The sequence below is a fragment of the Theropithecus gelada genome, chromosome 17 (genome assembly GCF_003255815.1).
Source record: "Theropithecus gelada isolate Dixy chromosome 17, Tgel_1.0, whole genome shotgun sequence".
NCBI lineage: Eukaryota > Metazoa > Chordata > Mammalia > Primates > Cercopithecidae > Theropithecus > Theropithecus gelada.
In genome coordinates, this window is record NC_037685.1 from 68,391,425 (window position 1) to 68,418,045 (window position 26,621).

The window sequence follows — 26,621 nt, forward strand, 5'->3', positions numbered from 1 at the left end:
TGAAAAAATGACATGTGAGCTGAGACAGGAATGATGAGAAGGAACTAGCTATGGAAAGATGAAGGTGAAGGGGATAATTTCCAGTTTTGGGTACAGGCATGTAAGACTCTGGAAGTTCCCACCTCATCCTAACAAGTAAAAAGCTGAATAAACATAAAAATTAACGATTCTTCTTAGATCCATCAAAGAGATGTGGTCACAAGAAAAACCACTGCCCCAAACTTGGAGAAACCAATAACGCAGACCATCATGGCTTGCTGAAGCAGAAACCCACTAGCACAAACCTCTTCAGGAACCAGTGCCAGGGTAGGGAACCTCAAGTATAACTGATGAACTGCTGGAGGCCTAGTGTGGACGTGTCTGAGAGATTCAAAACTCCAGGGGGATGTAGTCACTGGGACCCCCCACACTTTTGGGGGTTTTATCTCCAGGAGCTCAAAGAGGTTCTCACAGTGACTACTGGGGAAAAATTTCCTCATGTTTCCCATGGAGGGTGGGGAAAAGAAAATATTCTGAAAGATCAAGGAATGAGTATTTGAAGAGACATTTTTAAAAGATGCCAAGGGAGGAATAAGCTTGGTTTGTTTCAAAAACACAAGGTAGCTGTGCCTAGATTCAGTTTATAACTAACTGACTTCTTCTATGATCATATTTTCTCAAATTTTGAAATTACAAAATCTTTCCTTAAAAGTAGGATTAACAACAATTAAATCAGTCATTCGTTATTAGGAAAATAATGAAAAAATTATTATTTCTGTTCATATTTGATCTCAGCCTCTTTACCTTTTTGGAAAACAGACCATAAACTTAGAAAAAGTTTATTCTTTAAAAGACTGCAGAAAATGCATCAGTTCAATCTGAAGCATAGAGCATTAAAAAATAATAATGCTATACAAAAAAATATAAAATAAGACCATTAAAAATCCTATTTTCAAAAAAAAAAATAATCAGAGGCTGGTGTAGTTGGTCATGCTTATAATCCCAGCTATTTGGGAAGCCAAAGTGGGAGGATCACTTGAAGCCAAGAGTTCAAGACTAGCCTGGGCAACAAAGAGAGACCCCCATCTCTACCCTTCTCCACCAAAATCAGAGCAACCATACCCTGGAGGGAAAAGATACTATAAATAGCAAAATTTACAGCTACTTGTGTCTTTTGGTTCACCCTTCCACAAAGGCAATTACCGTTTCATTGGGCGAGTGTTCATCTTTTGCTTGTTATAGAGCAGTCTGTTTGCAGTGCAGGTGACTGCTATAGAAGGATCAAGACAGAGTGGTTCAGCTGTAGCTAGGATGAGCTGGCTCTCAAGCAGAAGTTTGTCTTCCTGAAATGTGTAAGAGCATATGTCAATACCAGATTTAAGATTTGCAAATATGTAATCATACATAGCTTAATCTAGAAATATTCCCTGGAATTCTGCTAAGAACTACGGTAAAACACGGTATTTCAGGTGCCAATGTTAGTGTGCATGCAAACGTTTAGAAACTAGACAGCATAAAGAAACTTCTAATGGAAATTCAATGCAGGTATATCTCATTTTATTGTGGTTCACAAATATTGCACTTTTTACATATTGAAGATCTGTGGCAATTTTGCACTGAGCAAGGCTATCAGCACCATTTTCCCAACAGCACACTTATTTTGTGTCTGTGTCACATTTTGGTAATTCTTTCTGTATCTCAAACTTTTTCATTATTATTAAATATATTATGGTGATCTGTGATATTCAATGTGTACTTAATCAAGAAATGATGTATGTTCTCTGACAGCTTCACCGATCCACCACTCCCCAGTGTGGGATCTCCCCTGTCTTTCTCCTTCTCAGGACTCCTTACCCCTAGAAACATTATAATATTTAAATTAGGCAAAAAATGGCCTCTTAGTGTTCAAGTGAAAGGAAGAGTCACACATCTCTCATTTTAAATCCAAAGCTAGAAATGATTAAGCTTAGTGAGAAAGGCCTATAAACAGCTACAACAGTGAAAGCTAGGCCTCTTGTACCAGTTAGCCAAGTTGTGAATGTAAAGGAAAAGTTCATAAACAAAATTAAAAGCACTACTCCAGTGAACATCCATAACAGATAGAAAAGCAAAACAGCCTTATTGCTGATACAGAGAAAGTTTAAATGATCTGGATAGAAGATCAAACTAGTTGCAACATTTCCTTAAACCAAAGCCTAATCCAGAGCAAATCCCAATTCTCTTCAATTCTATGATGTGAGAGAGGTGAGGAAGCTGCAGAAGAAAAGTTTGAAGCAGAAAACTAGTTCATGAGGTTTAAGAGTAGAAGCTGTCTCCATAACACAAAAGTGGAAGGTGATGCGGCAAGTGCTGATATACAAACTGCAACAAGTTATGCAGAAGATCTAAGATACCTGATGAAGGTGGTTCAACAACAGGTTTTCAAATTAAATAAGACAGCCTGATACTAGAAGAATATGCCATCCAGAACTTTCATAGCTAGAGAGAAGTCAATGTCTGGCTTCAAAGCTTCAAAGAACAGGCTGACTCCCTTGTTGGGGGTTAATGCAGCTGGTGACTTGAAGCTGAAGCCAATGCTTATTTGGCCATTCTGAAAATCCTAGAATCCTTAAGAATTACTACTCTATTGGTGCTCTATAAATGGAACAACAAAGCCTGGATGACAGCACATCTGTTTACCACATAGTTTACTGAATATTTTAAGGCCACTACAGAGACCCACTGTTCAGAAAAAAAAAAGATTCTTTCGAAAATACTACTGCTCATTCACAATGGCCTTGTCACCCAAGAGCTCTGATGAAGACACACAAGGGGATTAATGTTTTCATAGCTGCCAACACAATATCCACTCTGCAGCCCATGGATCAAGGAGTAACTTTGACTTTTAAGTCTTAATATTTAAAAAATACATTTTGTAAGGCTTTACCTGCCATAGACAGTGATTCCTCTGATGGATCTGGGCAAAGTAAATTAAAAACTTTCTGGAAAGGATTTGGCATTGTAGATGTCACGAAGAACATGCATGATTCATGGGAGGAGGTCAAAATAGAAACATTAATATGAGTTTGGGAGAGGTTTATTCCAACCTTCATGGATGACTCTGAGGGGTTCAAGACTTCAGGACAAGAAGTCACTGCAGTTGTGGTGATATCAAGAGAAATACAATTAGAAGTAGAGAGCCTGAAGATGTGACTGAATTGCTACAATCTCATGATCAAACTTGAATGGATGAGTTGCTTCTTATGGGTGACCATAGAAAGAGTTTTTTTTTTTTTTTTTTTTTTGAGTCAGAGTCTCCCTCTGTCACCCAGCCTAGAGTGTAATGGCGCAGTTCACTGCAACCTCCGCCTCCTGGGTTCAAGCAATTCTCCTGCCAGGTACCACCACCATGCCCGGCTAATTTTTGAATTTTTACCAGAGACAGAGTTTCACCATATTGGCCAGGCTGGTCTCGAACTCCTGACCTTGTGATCTGCCTGCTTTGGCCTCCCAAAGTGCTGGGATTATAGGCATGAGTCACTGCACCCCGCAAAAGTGGTTTCTTGAGATAGAATCTATTCCTGGCTGTGAACATTGTTGAAATGACAACATAATATTTAGACTATTACATAAACTTAGGTGATAACACAGCAGTGGCAGGGTTTTAGAGGACTGACTTCAATTCTGAAAGATGTTCTACTGTAGGGTAAAACTGCATCACATGCTATAAAGAACTCTTTCATGAAAGAAATAATTGATGGGGCAAACTTCACTGCTGTCTTTTAAAAAACTGCCACTGCCATCCCAATCTGTCAGATCCTGATCTGTCAGCAGTCATTAATATCTAGGCAATACCTTCCACAAGCAAAAAGGTTATGACTCCCTGAAGGTTCAGAAGATCATTGGCATTTTTTAGCAATAAAGTATTTTTAAATTAATGTATATAAGTTGTTTTTTTAAACATAATGCTATGGCACCCTTAATAGTCTACAGTAGACTCCTGAACAACATGGATTTGAACTATGCAGGTCCATTTACACAGGAGTTTTTTTCTTTTCTTTTTTTTGAGACAGAGTCTTGCTCTGGAGTGCCATGGTGTGATCTCAGCTCACCGCAACCTCCGCCTCCTAGGTTTACGTGATTCTCCTGCCTCAGCCTCCTGAGTAGCTGGGACTACAAGCACACAACACCATGTCTGGCTAATTTTTGTATTTTTAGAGACGGGGTTTCACCGTGTTGGCCGGGATGGTCTCGATCTCTGGAAGTTGCCAAGAGAACTGGCAAGATGAACTTTTCTTCTTCCTCCTCCTCGGCCTACTCAATGTGAAGATGATGAGGATGAAGACCTTTAATATGATATACTTATTGAATAGTAAACAAATTTTCTCTTCTTATGATTTTCTTAATGTTTTCTTTTCTCTAACAATTAACTGTAAAAATACAGAGCACAATACATATAACATACAAAATACATGTTAATCACCAGGCATGGTTGCTCACATCTGTAATCCCAGTACTTTGGGAGTCCCAGGCGGGCAGATCGCTTGAGCTCAGGAGTTCGAGATCAGCCTGGGCAACATGGTGAAATCCTGTCTCTACCAACAATAAAAATAATTAGCTGGGCATGGTGGCATTATAGTCCCAGCTACTCAGGAGGCTGAGGTGGGAGGATCACTTGAGCCTGAGAGGCAGAGGTTGCAGTGAGCTGAGACTGTGCCAATGCACTGCAACCTGAGTTACAACCTGACTCCATCTCAAAAACAAAACAAAACAAAAAAACAAAATCCAGTAAGGCTTCCCAGTCAACAGTAGGCTATTAGTAAAGTATTAGAAGAGGAGTGAGAAGTTATACATGGGTTTTTGACCGCACAAAGGCCACTGCCCCTAACCTCTGTGTTGTTCGAGGTCAACTATATAGTGTAAATGTAATGTTTTTATACACTAGGAAACCAAAAAGTTCATGTGACTTGCTTTATCGCAGTATTTGTTTTACTGCAGTGCTCTGGAATCGAACCCACAATAACTCCAAGGTATGCCTATAATTTGTAGAGTATGGAATGGTCAGATTGTAAGAGTGGCTACTCATTAATTCAAGAAAGTATTTGAGCACCTATGATGTGTTAGGCACCTTTACAGGAGTTGGGGATAAAGTAGTGAGCAAAACAAAATATTCTGCTCTCACAAAACCTATAGGGTGGTAAAGGGTTATGGCATTTTTTAGTAACCGTGAATAGTCCCATCCTATACTCAACTATATTACAAGAATAAAAATGACTCTGCTAATATTGAGTGAACTCTATATACCCAATTCCAAAGTACATACAGGCTCTTTACTGTTATCACATAATGTACTTTACTGAATCCTATTACTTTGCTTAACCTCTGAAATATCTTGATAGCTAAGGCTATTTTTTTAAGTGAATCAATTAATAATATTGTTAAATAATAATTTGTTAGAATTAACCAATTGCTTTCTCATGTCCATTAACTAGATCTGGCTGGTTTCTTCCTCGTTGTGTTACTTAAGAATTTATTTTATTCACTGAATTCCTATAAACTGCTAGTTACAACTAGTGGCTTGATTTAATATGGGCTCCTTTTTTTTTTTTTTTTTTGGACAAGAGTTCTTTATTGGTGCTATTACTACTGTTGTATGTCTCTTGCATCAAACCCGGAGGTACACAATAATTAACTGTTCCATCTTCAATCAGTAGGTTTAATCAGATTGCTACATTACAAAATTTCCCATTAACCTATAATCTAATAGTTTTCACATCCAAGAATTACTGTTGTCTAGATTCATTACTTCATTAACACTTTCAAACTTTTATTTTTCAAAAGTCTATCATTTCTTTTACACCTATTAGCTGGAAATTTTCCTAAGAATTTTCCCTCACTTACTTGGCTGCCTAAAATACAGTTCATAACAAGAAGGGCAGAATAAATATTATATTCTCTCCTTTATCAATCCTCAGAGTAAGAAACTGATGCCCTAGCATCCTCTGATGGTAACCAATGAGTTTTTCTGTTGTCTAATATTCTTTTGATAGCTTTTAATCTTTTTTCAGATGATAACATTACAGCCCAAACCAAAACACAATACTTGGTAGTTACTGATGAATTGAAGCTTATTTTATAATCACATGTCACAGAATGGATAATTACCATTACTGATATTTTCTTTTGACTTAGTAATTATTCCTCACTATAGTCACAGACAACTGAACACTTTTTTGAGTAGGCATCTCACATACAAGGGGTCTTTAAAAGTTTATGAAAAATGAGTATTAAGAAAAAACTATACATAGGTTTCAAACCTTTTTGCACCAAAATAAATATGCACTAAGCTGTTATAACATGTCTGAACAGAACCTAGTTTGAAACACTAAGAAAGATAAGACATCAGTTTGAAAACAGCCTCTACCAGAGCAACATGAATTCTGCTAAAACTGAAGCAACAACAAACATCAAATTGATGGTGAAGCCTGAATGGAAGAATTGTGAAATCATTGACGCTTTTTGAAAAGTTTATGGGAAGCATGCCTCAAAGAAAGCAGCCATTTACAAATGGGTAACTTGTTTTAAGAAGGGACAAGACTATGTTGAAGATGAAGCCTGCAGCAGCAGATCATCCACATCAATTTACGAGGAAAAAAATTCATTTCGTTTGTAACCTAATTGAAGAGGACCAATGATTAACAGCAGAAACAAAAGCCAACACTATAGGCATCTCAACTGGTTCAGCTTGAATAATTTTGACAGAAAAATTAAAGTTGAGTAAACTTTCCACTCGATGGGTGCCAAAACCACTGCATCCAGATCAGCTGAAAAAGCAGAGCTTTCCATGGAAATTTTCAACAAGTAGGACCAAGATACTAAAGCATTCTTTCCAGTATAATACTGAAGATAATAAAGCACAATTAAGGCAATGGCTACCAAGAGGCAGAAGTGGTTCAGTCAAAGCAAAAGCAGACAGGTGAAGAGCAAAGATCATGGAAACAGTTTTCTGGGATGCTCAAGACATTTTGCTTGTTGACTTTCTGCAAGAACAAAGAATGTAACGTGCTTATTATGAGTGTTTTGAGAAAGTTAGCCAAAGCTTCAGCAGAAAAATGCCTGGGAAAGCTTCACCAGAATCATTCTGCACCACAATGCCTCTGCTCATTCCTCTCATCAAAAAAGAGAAATTTTGTAAGAGTTTTGATGGGAAACCATTAGGTATCCACCTTACAGTCCAGATTTGGCTCTTTCTGACTTCTTGTTTCCTAATCTTAAAAAAAAAAAAAAAGTTTAAAAAGTATCCATTTTTCTTCAGTTAATAATGTAAAGCTGATTGCATTGATATGGTTCAGTTCCCAGGACCTCAGTTCTTTAGGGGTGGACTAAATAAATAGTATCATTTACAAGCGTCTTGAACTTAATGGAGCTTATACTGAGAAGAAAAGTTTATGTTTTTTATCTTTTAATCCCAGTTTTCCACAAACTTTCTGAAGTCCCCTCATATATCACTGAGCCAGAACTGGAGGGTTAACTGGTTATTCTCAGGGGTAAGAGAGTTCCTCTCATTTCAAGGCAACCAGTATAAATGGCAAAGAAAGCTAGGCTAGGCTGGGTTAGAAACTTGAATTATTTAAAAAAAAAAAACCAGTATCTATTTGTAGTCAAGGTAAAAACATTTTTCTTCTATTTGAGAGGAGATAAAGACTAAGTTTTATCTCATTGAGCATAATAGGCCAGCTTCACCCTAAAATGATCTTAGGCAACTTGAGGGATTACTACATGTATAAAGAGACCCTTAACTTCCAGATCTCATAAAGGAATACCAGCTTTTCACATAAAGCATCAAACTTAATTATTGAATAAAAATAAGCAGAAAATCACTTTTGCTTAATGATAAGTTTTTTTCATCCTATATTTTGCCTGTTTGAGATTAAAAAACAAAACAACTAACCTGGGTCCATTTATGGTTATCACTTGTTATTGAATGTACATCACAAATTAAAGTCTAGAAGAAATAAACATTTAAAAAACTCATTAATCTATGCACAAACATATGAAGACATTTGATAAATGAAACTTCCAACTAAAATCTAAAATAGTATATCTTAAACATCCTTACCTGCATTGTTGGACGTAAGAGAATGTGCCGACTTTGGTAACCAGGAGATTTCATGTTACTGGACTGCCTGTAGTCACGTATTTCTGCTATGACACATCCACAATGAAAAATATTAACCTGTTTGGGTAAAAATATGTAAATGTCATTTTTTTTTCCAAAAGTCTAAATAAGTAGTTTATAGCAAACATTTCACATCCTTTACATTCATGCAACATTTCTGGCCACTCATGTATGCACTCTTTAGTAGATTTCCTTGGTAGATTTAACACTGTGTAAACCTTTTCAGAGGAAGTATTTTATGTTCATCACCATGACACAAGAAGCAATTTAAAACTATTTAACAGTTTCTAATTATAGATTGACTTTGGCATCTACCAAGTCAATTGACTTTTGGCATTTACATACTATTACGTTACAGATCCTTGGAACTGTTCTTGATCCTTGGAACAGTGAGCTGTTCTTCTGCAGCTCACTGGCTTACTGTTACATTTTGCTAACTTTGCCATTACCATAAAGTTTATCATTGTTATAAATTGCCAATCAACCTTGCCAGTGTTTGAGCTTCTAGATATAAACTTCTATATTTGCTCTGCTAAAATTTTCAGAAATAAAATCTTTGCCCTTAGCCTTTATTAATAGGAGGGAAGCTAAACATAAAATTCAAATGAAAAATAGTTCTTCAGGCTGTACCTATCCAGGTACAGCTTTACAGATACAGTAGTCAGACAACATTTGCACTCAGCTGTGGGAAGACAGGCAATAAACATGTAAACAGAACAAAATAATTTTAGATAGTGATGAATTCTATAAAGGAAATCAAATAGGGAAGGGTCAATCTGGATTGTATGTGCAGATAAAAACCTTAGGTTTTACCTAAGATCTGAATCACAAGAAAGGGCCAGATACATTAGGGACAGATCATTCCAGACAGAGGGAATAACAAATGAGAAGTTCTTACTGTAGGAACAAGCTTGGAGTGTTTTATTGTGGAAATGAAACAAGGATGGATGGAATGTAGTGAGTGAGGATGACATTTAGAAGATGAAGACAGGCTAGGCGCGGTGGCTCAAGCCTGTAATCCCAGCACTTTGGGAGGCCGAGACGGGCGGGTCACGAGGTCCGGAGATCGAGACCATCCTGGCTAACATGGTGAAACCCCGTCTCTACTAAAAAATACAAAAAAACTAGCCGGGCGAGGTGGCGGGCGCCTGTAGTCCCAGCTACTTGGGAGGCTGAGGCAGGAAAATGGCGTAAACCCGGAAGGCGGAGCTTGCAGTGAGCCGAGATCCGGCCACTGCACTCCAGCCTGGGCGACAGAGCAAGACTCCATCTCAAAAAAAAAAAAAAAAGATGAAGACAAACAGGAAAGCAAGGGTTTTGTTCAGAGCACTGGGCACAACCATGTATCTTAAAGAGAGAGCTGGCATTTGCTGATGGACTGAATGTGGAAGGTGAGGATAGGGTCATCTGTTAGACTGAAGAGACTGGTGATAAAACTGGTTTGGGAGGTAAAATAAAGTTCTGCTTTTGTCACGTTAAATTTGAGGAACCTATTATATATCCAAGTAAGTATGTAAGTTAGGAGCTTGGTGGAATGGCCATGGTGAGGCATATAGGCAATAGAGTAAGTAACATTTTACAAACACATGAAACTGGCTGAAATCATTCAGGGAGACTATTACTAAAGAAAAACAGAGGGCCAAGGACTGAACCTGAAAACACACACATTTATGGATGGAACAGGGATTATAGTAAAAAAGACCGAAGGATTAGAGAAGGCAGAGGAAAACCAGGAAAATGATGTCTCAGAAGTCAACAGAAAGGCATTTCAAGCAGGACGTAGTTATATCCACTGATCTTTGCTAAGAGGCCAATTAAGAAGAGAACAGAAAAGTGACCAATTATTCAGTATATGGAGATCATTGGTAACTTTGACAAATGCAACCTCTGCAGAATGACGTCATGATGCCAAATGAGATGGGTGGTGGAAAGAATGGGATGTGCAAAAAAGGAAATGACTATAAATTCTTTGAGTAGCATTGCTGTCAAGAGTAACAAGAGCAGTAGTTGGAGAAGGGAGGACTTTTTTTTTTTAATTTGAGACATACAGCTTAAGTATCCCTTATGTGAAGTGCTTCAGACCAGAAGCATTTTGGAGCTGGAAATATTTGCATTATACTTAAGTCAAGCAGCCCTAATCAAAAAACCTGAAATCTGAAATGTTCCAATTAGCATTTCTTTTAAGTGTCATGTCAGTGCTCAGATTTTGGAACACTGGATTTCATATTTTCATATTTGAGATACTCAACCTCTAACACAGTATGCTTGCATTCTGCATTTAGTAGACAAAGAGAAATAAAAAAAAAAGAGAGGTTATAATTTTAAGTCCTTGAGAAGGAAGGGGAGGATCCAGAAAACAAGTGGAGGGGATGGATGCCTATAAATAGTACGTATCAACTATTCTAACAGGAAGGCAGGCAGATATGAAGAGAGAGGTAGGGATGCTAGTCGACTGGTGCTAGGAAGAAATGAGAGCTCTCATGTGATGTCTTCTTTTTCCTCAGTAGAGTACACAGTATGGCTGGTGTTAAGGCAGTAAGAAGGAAGTAGAACAGGGCAAGGGAGTGCTTATCTAGGCAAGCTATGAAGAGAAGTACAGATGTGAAGAGAAGTACAGATGTAAAGAGAAGTACAGATGCAAAGGTCAGTTTCTGGCCCCCAAGTGAAAAACTTCATAAATATTCAAAGTAGTTTCTTTCATAATTTCTTAATTGTAACTATATGGAAATTTCCAGTTGATGAGCTAATTGTTCTATTTTAGAAGAACTACGTCTATATGTTTCAGTATACCCTGAAGGTTAAAGATCACACATAAATTCATTTCCAGATAGCTATACATGTCTCATTTCATCTCCTATTATTATTAGTTTTAGAGACAGGGTCTTGCTCTATCGCCCACGCTGGAGTGCAGTGGTGCAATCACTGCAATTCTGCTTTACCTCTTCCTTCTCTAATCCTTCCTTCTCTAGTCCTGCAGTGGTACAGGAGCATCACTTGAGCCCAGGGGTTTGAGACTGTAGTGAGCTCAAACTCCTGGGTTCAAGTGATCCTCCTGCCTTAGCCTCCCAAAGTGCTGGGATTATAGGCATGAGCCACCAAAGCCCAGCCTCATTTCATGTTCTAAAGGCTGTTGGGAACAGTGATAGAAATTAAACATCATCTGTCACGAAACATCATATAGTCATTTATATACATATATGTATACATACAGATAAATGTGACATATATATCATATACATATAACAAATATAAAGACATTTTAAAGACAAAAATTTTGTACCTGAGATTTTTCTAGGAGATCGACCAAAATAGGAGGTAATTCTTCTGCATCCAAATATTCAAGCAACTCTCCTTCTTCATAGGGCAGTCGAATGGTCTCAGAATCTTAATTTAAAACATAAAGTTTGAAAATGATGACGCTCACTGAAAGCTTAGCTGTATAATTCAAATGGCTTTTCAAAAAAATGTCTATAATAAAACCAAAAGGCATTTCAACAAAGCAAGGATTGAAAAAAAACCAAAACCAAAAGGCCCTCCTAATGTTCTTCTTTATTTAAGGGGGGGGGGGGAACCTAACACATTATGAAAAAACATCTGGCATAACATCACAATCGGAATCACAGCCCAAAGCAAAATAATCAGAATATCATAAAATTCCAATGTCAAAGTAACTGAAAGTTCACTGAAGACCAATTAATCTAATCTGGAAATCAAGAGGACACTTTGGTGCGTTATCTGAAAAGTGGTCACTTGTAGAACAAAATTCTCTTGGTGTTACACTTTACAACTAATCAACACACACACAAAATTCTAGCTATGAGAGTTCCTTGTAGAACTCACATTATCATCATTATTAAATTTTTTTATCTCTTTAATGAAACTGAAGAGTATTTATATTTTTAAATTATTTTCGTACTCACCATTAACAGAAATGCTCATATTCAATATTAATAGAAATATTTTTAATATGTGAAAATTACTCAAAAGGCAGCAAGTCTGCTTAATTTTGAAGATTTCAGACTCATATTCGAACTGCAGGACTACCTACCTTTAAACACGGTATACTATCTTAAAATATAAATAGCAATAGAATGAAAGGAAATTCTATTTTAATTATCTGTAAGTTATGTTTCTATAATTTTCCTTTTTTTTTTTTTTTTTACATTTCCTTTGGTTCTGAGATGCTTTTATAATTGGACTTCAAAGACATATCAATTACAATACTTCTAAAATGCACATTCAGGAAAGATAACCATAAGAGAAATAATTTCTAATATTCTACCAAAACATATCATAAGGAAGAAAATTGGGATCAAAATCTGTTTTTATCACTAAGTCATCACTATCTGAAGGACAAATGCTTTAGCAGGTTAAAAAACTACTTTAAAAAAACAGCACATCCTGCCTGGCAAAAGTATTTTGTGGCAGCTGTGCTCTGGAGGGTCTTACCTGATCCGTTTTTTCCCCTGAGCATCAGAGAATATCCCTCATTTCCTGGGTACAGATTGACCACTAAACAAGACAAAGTCTCTTGCATAACAAGCTTCTCTAACAAGTTCACATTTCTTCTTAATTTCTGCTTTAAAAAGAGGCAGAGCTCATGAAAATAATCCAGTATAACCTGAATAAATAATGCTATGATTTAACAAAATCAGGGTTGAAGTAACCTTTTGGTGCTCTTTCCGCATTATGACTCTGAATAAATGAAGAAGGCTCACAAAACTATAGCCACTACATATGGGACAGCTATGTAAACTTAATTTTTATCTACTACTATGTTTCAAGCAAATTAATTCATATTTTAAAAACTGGTGACCTCCAAGACAATAAAAGCACTTAAATATAAAACACTTTTGAATACTTAATAAAAATATTTAAATAAGTAGAATATAAAATCATTAAATGCAAATATATAAAACGCAGAAGTATATAGTTTCCATTAAGTATAAGTCTAACCTAAAGAATATGGAGCATTCTCTTTGGTTGTATCTAAGAAGTGCACATTTCTTAAATATTTTATAGGCTAAATAAGATACAAACAAGTTCAACAGCTCTAAGCTGAAACGTTGAACCTAAAAATATCTAATTGGTAAGACGAAGTAAGCAATTTGGACATATTCTGTAAATCCGATTCAACAGCGCCTTAAAAACCACAACAAAGTCCATGATTTTAAAAATGCGCATGATTTAAAATAAAACCTACTTACAGATTTAACAAATCATGTCATCAAATCTCATTTAGTAAAGATAACAGTAAATATTTTTTCAGAATCTCAAAAAAAACAAAATGTCTTGAATATTTTATATTTAGTAAATATATATTAAACATGTATCATACACACATACAGAGAGAAGTGATAAATTCTTAATCTGTCATCACCATAGAATGAAAACACTAAGCAATCTGAAAATTTTTTAAAAAGGCAAACAACTTTTAACCACTTTGATGTTAAACTAGAAAAGAGAGACTAAAAATGTTAGTCTTTTCAGTGTAGCAAAATCCCTCATAATTTGACTTAAGGCAGAATTAGATAAATTTGTATAGTATATGTACCTCTTCAACAAAACAAATTAGCTACCACGGAGTTGATCCCATCTAGACTAGAGGTTGCAAATTTTCTTTCTTAATGGGTCAGATAGTATTTTATGCTTGTAGGCCAAATAGTTTGTGCTGCAACACTCAATGTGTCTTTGTACCTGTAAGCCAGCCCTAGATAATATACAAACCAACAGGTGTGATGGGTTCCCATAAAAATTCATTTATAAAAACATGTAGTAGGCACATGTAGCTGATGGAGAGCAGCTTGCCAATTCCAATTTAGAATCTTCATATATGCAGCTCTCTTATTTTAGTTCTGTCACTGAGGTGATGAATATGTGCATTCTATTGTTTGTAGTGATGATTTCATGGGTGTTTCTATCTACAATGCACATGTCAAAACTTAAAAAATATATACTTTAAACATGTACAATTTATTGTATGTCACGTATATATCAGAAAAACTTATGAAAAACATACTGTAAGATTTATAAGTTTAAAAATAATTTTTTTCCTAATATGAAGATTTTAAAGTTAGACACTACTGGAATTCCACTGTTTCTGGCCTGAATAGTAAAACTGTATTCATTTTTAAAGACAGACAACAAAAGCTCATAGAGACCTTTAAGGCTCTTCCAACCTGAGGGCTCAAAGACATCAATAAATCAACTTCTGTTACATTTCTACTACCCACATATTTTGCTAAATAAAAATGAATTAAGTTAAATTGGCCATGAACTCGTTTTATGAGCAAGCTCACTTTTTATTACTGTACTTGAATTTCATACATGCTCTGTAATAGTTCTGGCTTTCCAGTTCAAATCATCATGAGAAAACAGGTTACTGCTATAAATGTGTAAATCACTTCTCAGGAGGAAGCGCTATAAATTTATAAATCACTTCTCAGACGAAGAAGAAGCAAAAGATAATATATACTGTGTCTTTGCTCATCACTTCCTAGTGAGACAGTCTGTTATTCAATATAACTGTTCCTTCACTCCTACCTTAGCAGGTGATCTCTGCCTGGGGCCACATTAGCCAGAGCTCTGGGTCAGCTGCAGAACTGACTAGTATCTGGCTAAAAAAGATGTTAGTTCACTCACACACACAAAAATAATACTCCAAATGTAACTCCTCCAAATTACTCTCTTCTACATTTCAAAAGCTACAACACAATAAAAATGTATACTTACCTTAACCTCAGGTTCTTTTTCACATTCTTCAATATACAGGTCATAAAGTTTTTGAAACACAGATTTTCTAAAAAAATTTAATGAAACAAATATAAAAAATGTTAATATAGTAATCATGATGACATGAATGTTATTTTTTTCCTAAATTTTAACATTTTTTCTTCAATTTCCCAAAAACTGGGGTGGAGCTGAATATAATAGCTAACATTAACTTAGAAATTCCTAATACATGCAAAGAACCTATAAAATTTCTAGTTCAGTGCCTACTAGGAATGTAATAAAAGGTGGCCATCATCATATTTCAATGAATCTAAGACGTTACCAATTAATTATTCATACCTTCCACTTGATAGGTATTTCCTTTTAGGAGGTCTCTGTCGGGCACTTTCAATGACATACTAAAAAACAAAAGTTTATGAGAATAGCTAGCCTTTTGCTTTTGACTATGAACAACTGTATTGAGTATATCTAAAACATAAGTAAGGCTCAAAAGGCTATTCAGTCACTTAAGTCTCTGAATTACATCTTGTAGGAAAAACTACTTAACATATAAAGATAAGTTTCAAACAAATGAAATTTGAACTGCACTAATTTAGCAGAGTATTTCATTGCCATAAGCAAAATCATAGTTTCACAACCATGACTTTCACAGGTCAGAAATATTATCAATATATTTTATGGTTGTTCAAAATATGCTTAATGTATGAAAAATCGTATACTGTATACCTTAGCTATTTTTTCCTTTGAGTAATTAGAAAACTTGTCAAAACAGGAAAATACAATTTTGGAAATTCTATATCCTTGTACAAGTAAGTTTTATTCCATAACATTATTATCTTGAGCATTCCAAGTAATAGGTGATCCAAATATCACCTGATATTTTTATATATTTATAGCAAAATGATATGCATACTTGTCCTAAAATAATAATGTGCTCCTTTAAAAACCACATACAAAAATCTCTTAAAACTGAGCTTTTGTCAGTTAAAGACAACACTATTTCAATATGTAACTTAGTCACACCTCACCTCTGCACGATCCAAAGCTAGTTCTAAAGCTTGTTGCTGTAAAAAGTAAATAGTATATTTAGCAACATTAGTTATTTCCACAAAAAAAATTTAATATACATTTAACATTTCTAATGTTTTCTAAAACAGGTCTAATATATTCTCCTTTATTTGTCTCCTCCACTCCACTCTATGATCAATATATACAACAAAGAAAAAATATGAGTCTTGGGCACCTGATTACTAATAACAAACTAAATAAGAATGCTAACACGGTCTCTCTGGTCAGTATTTGTGAGGTTAACATAAGGGAGGTTTGGATATGGCAGCTATCATCACTTCATGGACTTTAGTTTTTAAGAGCACCATTCAAAAAAATTTACTGGCCATAAAGTATACAATCAAAATGAAGCAAAGGCTAAACTCTCTTAATTTGCTAAAAATCTTGAAAATTGGGAGTGGGGTTGTACTGGCACTTAAAATTAACTTAGAAAGTGCTAATATATTAATGCAAAAAACCTATAACATTTCTAGCTCAGTGCCTAGAAAGAATGCAATAAATGATGGCTATCATTGCCATGTTTCAATGAATTTAAGATGCCACTGAAAGCATGCATCATTATTTTGCGTAACATTAAGAGAGAAAAAAAAGCTATAAATTGTAAGATATTCGAGTATCAACTCATCAATTCAGTGATATTAAAATATAAAAGAAAATGAACCTCAGAATTGATGAAATATTTTACTGTTACTACATGTAAGGTTTGAGATCTACTAGTAGATCCCTATCCACTCATTTCTTAGAGACGAGGAAAAAACATGGTGAAGCTATGCTATTTCTTCATTTGTAAAGCTTTCATTTCTAAAGACACATATGAATAAAAGCACTAGGTCCTAAACAAAATCAAACATGGCCAGGCATGGTGGCTCACGCCTGTAATCCCAGCACTTTGAGAGGTCGAGGCAGGAGGATCACCTGAGGTAAGGAGTTCAAGACCAGCCTGGCCAACATGGTAAAACTCCATCTCTACTAAAAATACAAAATTAGCCAGGCGTGGTGGCACACGCCTGTAGTCCCAGCTACTCAGGAGGCTGAGGAAGGAGAATCACTTGAACCCGGGAAGCAGAGGTTGCAGTGAGCTCAAATCGTGCTATTGTACTAGAGCCTGGGCAAAAAGAGCTAAACTCAAATCTAAAAAAAAAAAAAAAACACCTAAATATACCACCAGTGGTTCTCTTTCTCGTTTTTTGTTTTATAGTATTTTTCATTCACAATGATAGCCATTTTTAAATTTTATTCAGAAGCATAGAACTTTCAGTTTTTATTTAAAAGGACTTAAATTGTTCGGTCTTATTTTGTAGATTCCAATACTTCAACCTACCAAATTGCATGTGGGTAAAAACTCCTACCACCCACCAAAGTCCCAGGAGGGCAAGGGGGAAAAACAAATACTGCCACCCTTTGGAAATCATGGGAACTTTTAAGTGACCACCTAGCTCTAAGGATGGAGAATTTGTATAATTCCAAAAATAGTGGGCCTTCTTGCACTGTTCAATAAAAAACAATCCATATTATCAAATATCTAAATATGATAAGTGAAGAAAGTCTGAAATCTGCCATCTTTTCAAAACGTTCAGTTATAACAAATCTACACCAATTTGCTTTGTTAAAAAATCTTGGCCAGGCACTGTGGCACATGCCTGTAATCCCAAAGCTTTGGGAAGCTGAGGTGGGAAACCAGGAGTTCGAGACTAGCCTGGAGAATACAGTGAGATTCTGTCTCTCCCCTCAAAAAAAAAAAAAAAAATTTTTTTTTTTTTTTTTTTGAGACGGAGTCTCACTGTGTCTCCCAGGCTGGAGTGCAGTGGCATGATCTCGGCTCACTGCAAGCTCCGCCTCCCGGGTTCACGCCATTCTCCCGCCTCAGCCTCCCAAGTAGCTGGGACTACAGGCGCCCGCCACCGTGCCCGGCTAATTTTTTGTATTTTTAGTAGAGACGGGGTTTCACCATGTTAGCCAGGATAGTCTCGATCTCCTGACCTCGTGATCTACCCGCCTCGGCCTCCCAAAGTGCTGGGATTACAGGCTTGAGCCACCGCGCCCGGCCAAAAAAAAAATCTTATAAGGAGCAGATTCCCAATGAAACTGGTTCCCAGGATTCAAGTTAAGATTCCTGAATCCGGCCGGGCGTGGTGGCTCAAGCCTGTAATCCCAGCACTTTGGGAGGCCGAGACGGGCGGATCACGAGGTCAGGAGATCGAGACCATCCTGGCTAACATGGTGAAACCCTGTCTCTACTACAAAAAAATACAAAAAACTAGCCGGGCGAGGTGGCGGGCGCCTGTAGTCCCAGCTACTCGGGAGGCTGAGGCAGGAGGATGGTGTGAACCCGGGAGGTGGAGCTTGCAGTGAGCTGAGATCCGGCCACTGCACTCCAGCCTGGGCGACAGAGCGAGACTCCGTCTCAAAAAATAATAATAATAATAAAAAAAGATTCCTGAATCCCATTTTCCCTGATCCCATTTTCCACCATGAAAACATAATTCTGTACATACACACTTCACAAATACAGAAGGTTCTTTTAAATTTTGCCCATAAAAGTTCAGAGTTTGTATCAAAAAATTATAATAAACACAATCAAATATATACAGTCTAGGACAATTTTAAACAGTCAACATCTCAAGTAAATATTTCGTCTTCTGAAATTAAAACTTCAAAGGGTCTAGAGAGACATGTCTACATACATAAATAAAAGCATCATTCATTCATTACCTCCTTCAAATACTTAAGAGGAAAATGATTAGGTAATATAGATGCAAAATATAAGGTGTGGTCAGAACCCCACTGTGATATTTCCACTTTTCTCTAACAGGGGAGGAGTAGATAGGCAAGAACCCAAGAGGATAAGGAAGATGGATGTTTTCTGAAGATCTGATGCAGAACAGGGGTTATCTAAATAAATAACATGGTGGTCAATGTTTATTTATTCTCTGTCAAATGCTGCTGCTTCTCTAAAACATTAAGAAGTGTTTTTCTCCCTTCGTCTGTCATTTCTTAATGGCAAAAGTTAAATGCCTTCTCCTAAGTATGTTTAGCGACTCTAAGTCAGTGAACAGAAATGTGCCTTTAGAAGCTCAGCACTGATGCTGCCTGAAATACGTTACGTGCAGTTAGCAGGTTACATTTGTTTTTAAAGTTTAATAAAATCTAAAGAAAAGCTTTAAAATATGAGACATCTATACTCCCCAAAACTGTTTGTATTTATACCCATCCTCCTTGCCAACGATTTGGAATATGGCAAAGCAGATAGTAGTAAATATTTTTAATCCTTCATAAACACAAGAACAGATAGATGGATGAATGTGATAATTATAACACTGATTAGTGGCGAACATATTTTATAGAGAAGATTTTGCAATGTGATTGCTAAGTAATTTCCCAGTTGGAATAACTTGTACAGCTTACAAGAGTATTTCTGTATCTGCAATACAAATATCTTTATGAAGATGAAGGAAGAGAACGTTCTAAAACACAAATTTGAACATACTGAGCTGCAGCTTACCATTATGGCATAAAATAAGGATCCAAAAGAAGAGATAACTTATGTACGCTGATGAAGTGGGGTGAACACCATGCCTTTAACATCAATCTTACAGTACTGAAAAGCAAAAACAATAAAACCCCAATATTAACATAAGGCTATTAAGAGAAAAAAATGAGATTACATATTTAATAATTAATAAGGAAAATTACTTGTCTTTTTAAGACATATACATTTTTAAGACATTTTTTAATAATGTGTAACAATAAAATTTATGTGCTACAACCTATCCACTCACTGCTGAAAAGTAGTTTTAACTAGGTAGGGCAAAACACATTTGCAAGTTACAATTATTACTCCCTTTCTTCAAAAATATTTAACATCCCCAGAGAGAAAAAAAGATTTTTTAAAAATCTCTTCTCTATCACCACTGTTGCTGTTCTCATTTTTCCTCAGAATTATTTTAATAGCCTGCCCACTGGGCTAGTTCACTACACAGCTGACTTTACAAATCACAGATATAATCATGTCTGCTGATAAAAAATCCTTACTAATAAAAGAGGGCACAAACAAATAGAAAAAAAAAAAATCCATGCTCATGGATAGGAAGAATCAATATTGTGAAAATGGCCATATTGCCCTAAGTGCTTATAGATTCAATGCTATTACCATTAAGCTACCATTAACTTTCTTCACAAAACTAGAAAATAATACTTTAAATTTCATATGGAACCAAAAAAGAGCCTGTATTGCCAAGACAATCCTCAGCAAAAAGAACAAAACTGGAGGCATCACGCTGTCTGACTTCAAACTACACTACAAGGCTACAGTAACCAAAATAGCATGCTACTGGTACCAAAACAGATATATAGACCAATGGAACAGAACAGAGGCCTCAGAAATAACACCACATATCTACAACAATTTAATATTCAACAAACCTGACAAAAACAAGCAATGGGGAGAGGATTCCCTATTTAATAAACGGCGCTGGGAAAACCAGCTAGCCATACACAGAAAACAGAAATTGGACCCCTTCCTTATATCTTATACAAAAATTAACTCAAGATGGATTAAAGACTTAAACATAAAACCTAAAACCATAAAAACCCGAGAAGAAAACCTAGGGAATACCATTCAGGACATAGGCATGGGCAAAGACTTCATGACTAAAACACCAAAAGCAACTGCAACAAAAGCCAAAATTGACAAATGGGATCTAATTAAACTAAAGAGCTTCTGCTCAGCAAAAAAAGCTATCATCAGAGTGGGAGAACATTTTTGCAATCTACCCTTCTGACAAAGGTCTGATATCCAGAATCTACAAGCAACTTAGAAGAAAAAAACAACCCCATCAAAAAGTGGGTGAAGGATATGAACAGATACTTCTCAAAAGACATTTATGAGGCCAACATATGAAAAAAAACTCATTATTACTGGTCATTAGAAAAATGCAAATCAAAACCACAATGAAATACCATCTCACGCCAGTTAGAATGGCGATCATTAAAAAGTCTAGAAACAACAGATGCTAGTGAGGCTGTGGAGAAATGGGAGTACTTTTACACTGTTGGTGGGAGTGTAAATTAGTTCAATCATTGTGGAAGATGGTGTGGCGATGCCTCAAGGATCTAGAACCAGAAGTACTGTTTGACCCAGCAATTCCATTACTGAGTATATACCCAAAGGATTATAAATCATTCTACTATAAAGACACATGCACATGTAACATATGTTTACTGGAGCACTATTTACAATAATGAAGACTTGAAACCAACCCAAATGGCCACCAGTGATAGACTGGATAAAGAAAGGGTGGCACATATACACCATGGAATACTGTGCAGCCATAAAAAAGAATGAATTCATGTCCTTTGCAGGGACATGAATGATTCTGGAAACCACCATCCTCAACAAACTAAGACAGGAACAGAAAACCAAACAGCACATGCTCTCACTCCTAAGTGGGAGTTGAACAATGAGAACACATGGACACAGGGAGGAGAACATCACACACTGGGGCCTGTTGGGGGCAAGGGGAGGGAGAGCATTAGGACAAATACCTAACACATGCAGGCCTTAAAACCTAGATGACGGGTTGATGGGTGCAGTAAACCGTCATGGCACACCTATATGTATGTAACAAACCTGCACGTTCAGCACATGTATTCCGTAAATTAAACTAAAATAACAATAATAAAAAGACACATTATCTAGCATGTTTGATACAAAAACCAAAAACAAAACCAAACTTCACTCCTTGGGTACACGTTTTTAATATTCGGTGGAAAGAGAAGGGAATTTATAAACCATTTCTGCTAAATACTAAAATATGATGGTTTTTACCAGGGCACAGCCCTTGTTTTTTAGATGCAAATGAATCAGCTGCTTTTTCCATTTCTACTTGAAAAAATAACTGATAAGCAAATTATAGATATTCAAACAAGTATTTTTTGCTTGCTTAAAAATAACAAAGTAAGCCCATCACTTCAAGAAAAACAACTTCCCATGTTAAATGGTGCTGGGAAAACTGGCTAATAATAAAATTTGAACCCATAAGGTTATAATTTCAAGGGACTTTTATGTGACTGCTATTATTCAAAGGCTTTTTCTGACGAGATTGCTGGTGACACTGATAAATCGATTTTTTGATACTGTTTAATGAAATGTATTGACATTCAAAAGATCTTTGTAACTCTCACAACTTGATTTTTCAAATAACCAATGAATGAGGTTTCAAAACTATGCATGGATAAAGACTGATTCAAAGTTGCAGAGAGAAAAATGGATTTCAAACTAACAGAATATAAAGTTCACTGATATAATTTCAAGTTCAGATTGCAACTTAACTTTGAAAACTAACGATGTTTTGAGTTTTGTGCAGTGTCAAAAATAAACTACACACTTACCTAAAATGATTATTAAAATTCTGATGTCTTCCACTTAAAAAAATTAAAATAAAATAAAATCTCATGGATGCTTAACAGAAACACAAATCTCTACAAAGTAAAAAAGTTAAAATTGGCATTTAGTATATGGTATTTTCGGCTATTTACTGTGTATTGCATTAAGAGCAGCAGGAAAGAAAGAATTCATCAGATAAAATATTATATCATTTAGGAGTAGCCCCATAATGCTAATTTTTCAGTCAGAAAAATATTTCCAAACCTCTCAGACATTTTTAAAAAATTTATACTATGTGTGAATTTTTTTGCATTTAAGAGTAACTTTAATTTTTTTATGGCAACTCAGAGATCTAAGAAAACGAGAGATAAGACAACTCAACATGACTTCTGAGATCTAATCTCAAGAAATGCGTGTATTTTTTTATAACGTTTTTCAAAATCTGCATTTTGCTACGAGATAATTGTACATTCACATGTAGTTGTAATTAATAATATTTATGTACTCTTTACCCACTTTTCCTCAAAAGTAACGTCTTGCAAAGGTGTTGTAAAAGCAGTGATTTTGGCTGGGCGCAGTGGCTCACACCTGTAATCCCAGCACTTTGGGAGGCTGAGACAGGAGGATCACTTGAGGTCGGGAGTTCAAGACCAGCCTAACCAACATGGATAAACCCCGTTTCTACTAAAAGTACAAAATTAGCCAGGCATGGTGGCGCATGCCTGTAATCCCAGCTACTCGGGAGGCTGAGGCAGGAGAATCGCTTGAACCTGGGAGTCGGAGGTTGTGGTGAGCCAAAATCGTGCCACTGCACTCCAGCCTGGGCGACAGAGCAACACTCCCTCTCAAAAAAAAAAAAAAAAAAAAAAAAATTAGCCAGGCGTGGTGGCGCGTGCCTATAGTCCCAGCTACTTAGGAGGCTGAGGGAGGAGAATCGCTCCGGGGAGGCGCATGTTGCAGTGAGCCGAGATCACGCCGCTACACTCTGGCCTGGATGAGAAAAAAATAAAATAAAATCCTCGTATTAATATCCTCCAAATGCCTCAGGATACATTTCCCAGATGCCAATTCCAATGCCACCAGCCCTTAAGCAACTACGCACTCTTGAAAACCTTCTTTCCTGTAACTACAGGAGTTCTCATCCTGGCTGCACAAAAGTAACTTGCGGAGCTTGAAACTGTGGGATGCCTGTGACCCACCCGCTTGAGACAGATTAAGTGGTCTAGAGTGAGGCATGGTCCCCACTTTTGGAGCTTCCCAGACGAGTCAAATGTGCTGCCAGGGTTAAAGCTCACTCTGCCTAGCACAGAGATGGTGCATAACATTTGCTCCGAGATAAGACTGGGCATGGTCATTCACACCTGTAACCCCAGGACTTTGGGGAGCCCAGGTGGGAGGCTCATCTGAGCTGAGGAATTGGAGACCAGTCTGGCCAACATAGTGAGACCTTGTCACTACCAAGGCAAGAAAAAAAAATCAGTCCAACATGGTGGTACACGTCTGTAGTCCCAGCTACTCGGGAGGCTGAGGCAGGAGGATCACTTAAGCTTGGGAAAGAGGCTGCAGTGAGCCATGATCACACCACTGTACTCCAGCCTGGGTAACAGAGCAAGACCCTGTCTCAAAAAATAAATAAATAAAATAGAAAACATTTGCTCTGAGAGTGATGACAAATAAAAATTATTGTTTATCTATTCACCTAACTTCATGTAACCACTACTGGGTGTCTACACAGCTGAACTAAAGCATAACTTCTGATGACAGAAAACAAGATTTTCCAGGTAAAACAGTTTTGCTTTGATTTTTGGTGAACCCCAAAGCTTTGTTTTGTGCCTAGCCTTTTTAAAAAAAAAAAAAAAAAAAAGGAAAGGGCCAGGTGGGGTGTGGCTCACGCCAGTAATCCCAGTACTTTGGGAGGCGGAGGCTGCCGATGGCCTGAGCCCTGGAGCACTAGTTCCGGACCTGCCTGAACACCATCGGGAAAGTGTCTCTACAAAAAAATACAGAAGGCCGGGCGCAGTGGCTCACGCCTATAATCCCAGCACTTTGGGAGGCCAAGGCAGGTGGATCGCTTCAGCCCGGGAGTTCGAGACCAGCCTGGACAACATGGCGAAACCCCGTCTCTACTAAACACACAAAAATCAGCCGGGTGTGGTCACGTGCACCTGTAATCCCAGCTACTCAGGAGGCTGAGGCAAGAGAATCGCTTGAACCTTAGAGATGGAGGCTGTAGTGAGCCAAGATTGAGCTACTGCACTCCAGCCTGGGAGACAGAGCGAGACTCCGTCTCAAAAAAAAAATAAATAAATAAAATAAATAAAATAAATAATAAATAAATAAATTTTGGCTAGGGCGGTGGTTCATGCCTGTAAGAGGCAGAAGCAGGTGGATCACTTGAGGTCAGGAATTCGAGATCAGCCTGACCAACAATGGTGAAACCCAGTCTCTACTAAAAAAATAAAAAAGTAGCCGGGTGTGTCGGCACACGCCTGTAATCCCAGCTACTCGAGAGGCTGAAGCAGGATAATCGCTCGAACCGGGAGGCACAGGTTGCAGTGAGCCGGGATCGCGCCAATGCACTCCAGCCTGGGCAAGAAGAGTGAAACTCTGTCCGGCGGGGCGGGGGACTAAACAACTTTTAAAAACGGACTAAACTCCTAATACAACACAAACACAAGCACCATACAACTGTAAATGATTTACAATCATTTACAATGAGTAAATTATTACTCCTACCCTTGAAGAGCTCGTAGTTGTTGTTCTTTAAGTTGAATTTAGGTTAAGGTGAAAATGTTCTGACCACTGAATTTGAAGACGAAGATACGCTACGTACTTTCAGACAAAATATGATGACTTTAAGATTTCTTGTCACTAAATTGGGGATAGGGGCTTACTAACTTTAAACTATTTAAATCCTTCAGACAAAAACTAATAACTTCATATCTCTCACAAAGCAAACATTCTGACTGTATACAGTACTAGAATCTGCGAGAAAATTGTAATCATTATCATCTCCATTTTATAGAATAAGGCAATCAGAACAACTGACTTTCCTAACATCACAGATCTAGACCAGAATTCAGAACTCTCGACGTCCACTCTTCGGTCCCTTCCAATATCACAACCTGCAAACTAATCAAACCAGCACCTGTTTTTACTTTTTTTTTTAAAAAAGCAACGCATTTAAAAAAAGGACCCAATTATGCTCAGAGACGAATACGTATTTCTCAATTTGGGTCTAACTTTATAACATGGTGATCAACCCAAGTACACTGTACTCAACTCCGAAAATCCTGCTCTTCACTTTATATTTTGAGTCCTACTAGAGACTGATGAATTGCACTCAAGAAGACGCGGCCCCCACTACGCAGTGGTTACGGGAGATGGCTTCCAGGGCAACTGTTCTCCAAGTTCATTTCTGAGCGCCGGGTAACCATGGCCAGTAATTAATCCAAATTCTAAACGTTGCTATCAATTCTACTGATTTCCCTGATCGACCAGTCTTCCCACTGCAGGAGCTTCTGTCACAACTTAGGCTTTACCTGTAAAACCGTCATCTCCACAGAGGAGCGACCAGCCTTTATGCAATATGGACACCAAGAAAAACGCCTCCGAAGACACGCAAGGCAAAATTCTTGCCAATGTCCGGAAATACCCGTATCTGGAACCCAAAGGCAAACTAAAATTCAAAGTTAGGCTTAGCAACACCGCGAAAAGCGATGTACGCGGCGTCCGCCCGGAGGTTAGCTGCCTCAACCCCCGCCCCGGCCTGCCGGGTCTCTGGGGACCCCGTCTTCCTCCAGCGGGCTCTGGGATGCGGCCCGCTCACCTCTGACCCTGGCCGGATCTCGCGCGCCTAAGCCACCGCGTTGCCAGTCGCTGGTCAGTCCCACCCACCTACCGCCGCCGCCCACCTGTGCGGGTCGCCTTGCAGCTAAGACGGCGCCGCCTGCTCGGCCGCAAAGCCCACCCGCCCCCTCGGCCGCTGCGTGCTGCACCCCCACCAACGGCCTGTTCCGGCGGCCGCACTTCCGACTGGCGGGCTGGGCCGGGGGGCGGGGAAGGCGGGCGGAAGGGGAGGAGCTGGGAGGGCGGGGCCGCGGCCAGGAGCCTGCCTGGCAGCGTTCCGCGGAGGATCACAGTGAGGCCCGCAGAGACTCAGGTCTGGGCGGGAGGCGGGGCCCAGAAGCTCTGGTCAGACCTGCAGTCTCAGTCCACGAAATGGGAGGGAGGTAGTGTAGATGTGAATTTGGGGAAAAGCGACCCTGTGGAATTTCTAGAGTGGAAGAAACGTAGAAC

At 37.8% G+C, this 26,621-nt stretch overlaps 1 protein-coding gene across 6 annotated transcripts in view; it reads right to left on the minus strand.

Annotated features, from left to right (window-relative positions):
* The window catches only part of SUPT20H (SPT20 homolog, SAGA complex component), a 50,661-nt gene extending 24,275 nt beyond the window's left edge, over positions 1-26,386 (minus strand). Inside the window, exons 1-10 of one of the 6 annotated variants that reach the window (XM_025363938.1) lie at positions 26,237-26,386; positions 19,440-19,535; positions 15,898-15,933; positions 15,209-15,267; positions 14,870-14,936; positions 12,587-12,713; positions 11,418-11,521; positions 8,078-8,194; positions 7,910-7,963; positions 1,183-1,322 (exon numbers count right to left, since the gene is read on the minus strand). In XM_025363938.1, coding sequence (XP_025219723.1) covers positions 1,183-1,322; positions 7,910-7,963; positions 8,078-8,194; positions 11,418-11,521; positions 12,587-12,713; positions 14,870-14,936; positions 15,209-15,267; positions 15,898-15,933; positions 19,440-19,442 — 707 coding nt within the window. In that variant the 5' untranslated portion in view covers positions 19,443-19,535; positions 26,237-26,386. Of the gene's footprint in view, positions 1-1,182; positions 1,323-7,909; positions 7,964-8,077; positions 8,195-11,417; positions 11,522-12,586; positions 12,717-14,869; positions 14,937-15,208; positions 15,268-15,897; positions 15,934-19,439; positions 19,536-25,864 lie in introns of all 6 variants that reach the window. The other 5 variants (XM_025363937.1, XM_025363939.1, XM_025363941.1 and 2 more) reach the window with 5 other exon arrangements.
* Positions 26,387-26,621: the final 235 nt, after the last annotated feature.